At 41.3% G+C, this 5,000-nt stretch overlaps 1 protein-coding gene across 1 annotated transcript in view; it reads left to right on the forward strand.

Annotated features, from left to right (window-relative positions):
• Window positions 1–5,000, forward strand: part of LOC307257683 (protein kinase C epsilon type-like) — an 80,251-nt gene that overhangs the window by 70,704 nt on the left and 4,547 nt on the right. The window contains exons 13-14 of the mRNA XM_080036959.1: window positions 2,719–2,857; window positions 3,290–3,478. Of these exons, the coding sequence (XP_079893085.1) occupies window positions 2,719–2,857; window positions 3,290–3,478 (328 nt within the window). The remainder of the gene's footprint in view (window positions 1–2,718; window positions 2,858–3,289; window positions 3,479–5,000) is intronic.

Below are 5,000 nucleotides of genomic sequence, written 5' to 3' on the forward strand. Positions count from 1 at the left end.
CTTTTACAATGACGTCGAGACAAATTACAGATACACAATATACAATGAGAATACACAACAAGCTGACAAAGAGACAACAACAATTAAAACATTCAGATCAATTGAATAAAACAGAACAATAGCCTGATTAAAACAGTTACAAGTAGAGTGGGGCTGATTCAAAATAATAAGTTTAAATTGGTTAACAGTTATGAGTGTATTTATTTTAATTTGATGTTGTAGGCTGTTCCAGGAGTCAGGGGCACTGTGGCTAAAAGCAGTCTTACCGCATGGTCAGACTGAATATCTCTTCACGATCCGCTACCTGTCCGTACTGTGTGTGCGCAACAAAAAAAAACATATTTTATAGAATGGTGGAATTTCGAATAACCACATTGTGTTGTGTACGTTTAATTTTATATTTTAAGATCTAGTGAAACTGCTTCTTGAAAAGGGGGAGAGTGGGGGGGGGGGGGTGACACATAGAGTATAGGGGTAAGAAGGGGAACATAACAGTTTAAAATGAATGGTTGAATCGTTGACAGAGATGGATGAGAGAGAGAGAGAGAGAGAGAGAGATAGGGAGGGGGAGAGAGAGAGGGGCAAAGAGAGACAGAGAGAGAGAGAGGGAGAGAGAGGAAGAGAGAGAGAGAGGGGAGGGAGAGGGAGGGAGAGAGAGAGAGAGAGAGAGAGAGAGGGGGAGAGAGAGAGAGAGAGAGAGAGGGAGATAAGATCAGTAGTGTTGAGAGATGTAGGGTTGGTAATGAATGCAGCCGCTCTGAGCTTGATGGTTGATCGCTACAAAAATGTCAACATCTCCTGGATGTAGCCATTCAGCCCAAGGTGTGTGTGTGTGTGTGTGTGTGTGTGTGTGTGTGTGTGTGTGTGTGTGTGTGTGTGTGTGTTTTTAGATACAGCCGCCCTGACAAGCCTGAGATTGAGCGGGTGTGTATGTGTGTGTGTGTGTGTGTGCGTGTGTGTGTGTGTGTGTGTGTCTGTGTTTGCGCATGCGTTTCTGAAGTCAATAGCTTATGCAACTGTTCTGTTTTTGTATAAGCTCCCAAAATAAAAGGGGCAGCTTAACCGTCCTGTTTTAAGAGCTGCCTGCATTTGCTGTTTGTTTGAAAAGTTGTTGTTTTTTTAGCCTGTCCCGTCCCATAATGCATTGCTCTGACAAGTTAAGAGTTATTATTAGATTACGTAAAGAACGTTGTGAGAAATATACAAAGGCGCTGCTGATTATTGAACAAACATTTATCATACTTAACGGCGGACATTTTAGTTTTTATCAACAACAAGAGTGAAGTTCGAAATGTAGCTAGAGCTTCAATTTAAAGGTGCTACAAGGAACTTTTAAATCTTTTCTGAAACAGTCTCATTTTTCCCTCTGATGATCATAAATGACAGGTAACAGCAAACGAGACCATAAGTGCAAAGAATGCTATTTTTATATAGTTTTTCTTAATGCCTTTGTCATGGTGTATACGCTCACCCAGGAACAACAGCTGGCGTAGTAAAAACACTACCGCTTTTGTCCAAATTGGGGCGCAAGAATGAACACAAATTGAAAGTTCCTCGGAGCACCTTTAATTTGTGAAATAAACCACCTACAACAACAGTTAATGGTTTGGCTTTAGACTGTGAGAACACAAGTGAAATTAAACAGACTTTGGAACAAGCTGACAAGTTTTCAGAAGAATTTGCCAGACTGTATTTTCTACTTTAAAAAAACATGTTTCTACTGAATACGTCTTTGTACAATTTTTCTAAAAGGTCGAACAATAACATAATTAATAATGTAGCCATTCAGCCCAAGGTGTGTGTGTGTGTGTGTGTGTGTGTGCGTGTGTATGTGTGTGTGTGTGTGTGTGTGTGTGTGTGTGTGTGTGTGTGTGTGTGTGTGTGTGTGCGTGTGCGTGTGCGTGTGTTTAAATACTGCCACCCTGACAAGCCTGAGATTGAGTGGGTGTGTGTGTGTGTGTGTGTGTGTGTGTGTGTGTGTGTGTGTGTGTGTGTGTGTGTGTGTGTGTGTGTGTGTGTGTGTGTTATTATAATTACTAGAATATGTATTTTCACTCCCACGTTGTATATTTGGTTAAACTCAGACAGGTATCTGGATCCTGTACAAAGTTAAATGATGAATAGAAGCTTATGTTCCTCAGATCTCACAGAAAAAAAAAAAAACAGAAAAAGTCAGAAGCGGTGGAGCTTGACAGTTGGCTGCGGACCAAGATTTGTAACTTAATGGTTCAAATTTGGGTCAGGATATGGTGCTGAAAACTAGTGAATAATCTTGTGTTTTTCTGCTCTCAAACGGCTAAACCTTCACACTCAAATGGCTGTACTCAAATTTCACTCAAGATGTAAATGAATATAACAGTTGATGGCGCAATGTTGATGTTGATGTCAGCCTACAGTAAAATGTATCCATTGATTCACTGATTGAAATGTACTGTATATTGTGAGGCGAAAAATGAGATCTTAAGGCTGTAATAATCAAGCAGTCCATCCTGACCCCAGTAGCACGTATGCTATTTGTACTAGTGTGATGTCACACTAGTAAAATGTAGGGTTAGGCAGTGAGACCATAAAACACTCTTTCTGCCTTTTCTCAGGATACGATGAACCGATTTCTAAAATGTTTGCACATTTATACTACATAGGATCTCAGAGTCCAATACACCTTCATATTTACACCAGTGATGTAGGTTTTTAACTATCTTAACTTCTCCTCTGCAGAGACTTGAAGCTGGACAACATTCTGCTGGATGCCGACGGTCACTGTAAACTGGCCGACTTCGGGATGTGTAAGGAGGGAATCCTGGACGGAGTCACCACCACCACCTTCTGTGGAACGCCAGATTACATAGCACCTGAGGTAAACAGACAGACAGACAGACAGACAGACAGACAGACAGACAGACAGACAGACAGACAGACAGACAGACAGACAGACAGACAGACAGACAGACAGACAGACAGACAGACAGATAGATAGATAGATAGATAGATAGATAGATAGATAGAGGCAGGGGGTGTCATACTGTATGGAATGTAAAGCCCACTGAGGCAAATGTCTATTTTGTGATATTGGGCTATAGAAATAAAACTGATTTGATTTGATTTGATTTGATTTAGATCCTTCAGGTCAGATTTATTTAGTCTGCCTACATTTGTACTCCAGACTAAAAAGACTAGAAAACCAACCAAAAATATAAAAAATGTACTCTTCTTCTTACTATTCTTACCAGCATAAAAGGACAATTGTAGCTGTAAAAGTGTCCTAATTCTCTTTCCTACGTGTGTGTAGATCCTGCAGGAGCTGGACTATGGCCCGTCGGTGGACTGGTGGGCGCTGGGTGTGCTGATGTATGAGATGATGGCAGGACAGCCGCCGTTTGAGGCCGACAACGAGGACGATCTGTTTGAGTCCATTCTACATGACGATGTTCTATACCCCGTCTGGCTCAGCAAGGAGGCCGTGTCTATACTGAAGGCCGTAAGTTAGAGGGATGGATGGATGGATGGATGGATGGATGGATGGATGGATGTCTGTCTGTCTGTCTGTCTGTCTGTCTGTCTGTCTGTCTGTCTGTCTGTCTGTCTGTCTGTCTGTCTGTCTGTCTGTCTGTCTGTCTGTCTATCTATCTATCTATCTATCTATCTATCTATCTATCTATCTATCTATCTGACTGTGGCCATTCTCAAAGCACTAAGTTAGCAGGATGGATAGACTGATGTCTGTCTGTCTGTCTGTCTGTCTGTCTGTCTGTCTGTCTGTCTGTCTGTCTGTCTGTCTTACTTCTACTACTTCTTCTTATTCTTTCTGATGAGTCGTAAACGTTCAAAGCTATTTAAAGTTTTAGAAAAAGTGATTTCATCTCTCTTAAAAAATGGACCCATACTTGTGGACCCACTTGCTCATGTAGCCCTAGTATAGTTATGTTTGTAAAATGGGTTTTGTCATGAGCACTACATGAGGTTGTTACAGATACAAAATTAAGATCCAAATGTTGTCTCTGTGGCTCCTTCTGCTCCAGTCTCTCTCTCAGTCTCGTGTTATGGTTGGGATGGTTTCAAAACCTTGATCCCCAACTTCCCGAGAACATTGGACAATTACCTCTATGTATGATTCCATGCGTTTCCTGTGTGTCTGTGTGTGTCTGTGTGTGTCTGTGTGTGTCTGTGTGTGCGTGTGTGTGTGTGTGTGTGTGTGCGTGTGCGTGTGCGTGTGTGTGTGTTTGTTTTTGTATGTGTGTGTATTGCCACTTGTCAGTTTCGTTTATTTGTCTAATCTAATTTTTCCATCACAAGCCCTTACTGTACGATTGCCTTGGCTGCTAGTGGCGTTTGACTGCAAAGCCTTGTGGGAACGTGTGTGTGTGTGTGTGTGTGTGTGTGTGTGTGTGTGTGTGTGTGTGTGTGTGTTTATGTTGGACTCTTGACTAGCAGCCTTGTCTCTGATTGGACAATGCAAGGAATTTTGGTCACATGATCAACTCTCTCAGCTCAGCAGAATGGCCACTTTTCAAGTATTTTATATGATCTAGAAGAACGTGAAATAAGCAATATATATATATTTTTTTTATATATATATATAATGTTATGGCATTTTCTAGCTTTATTAGATAGAAATGGTTGAAATGAGGAGAGAGAGAGAGAGAGAGAGAGGGGGGGGATGACCTGCAGTAAAGGTCCACGAGTCGGATTTGAACCCGCGACCACTGCAACGAAGGCCGGAGCCTATATGGTACACGCTCTATCCACTGGAGCGCCGTAAAATAAGCCATTTTGTTACGGCTCCATTATTTTCATATTTCAAGACAATTATGAACCAGTTAACATGTTTATGCTATTGGGTGTTTGTGAGGAATGTATCATGCACGGACCCTGAATTTTTATTAAGGAAGTCTTAGTGATAAAATGGCTGGATACTGAGCACCACAGGACTTTAAAGCTATATTGCGTAACTTTTTCATATAAAATAATGTCTGTTACATTCAAGCCATCGCCAAATTAGT

The sequence above is a fragment of the Ammodytes marinus genome (assembly GCF_949987685.1).
Source record: "Ammodytes marinus genome assembly, chromosome: 11".
NCBI classification, from domain to species: Eukaryota; Metazoa; Chordata; class Actinopteri; order Uranoscopiformes; family Ammodytidae; genus Ammodytes; species Ammodytes marinus.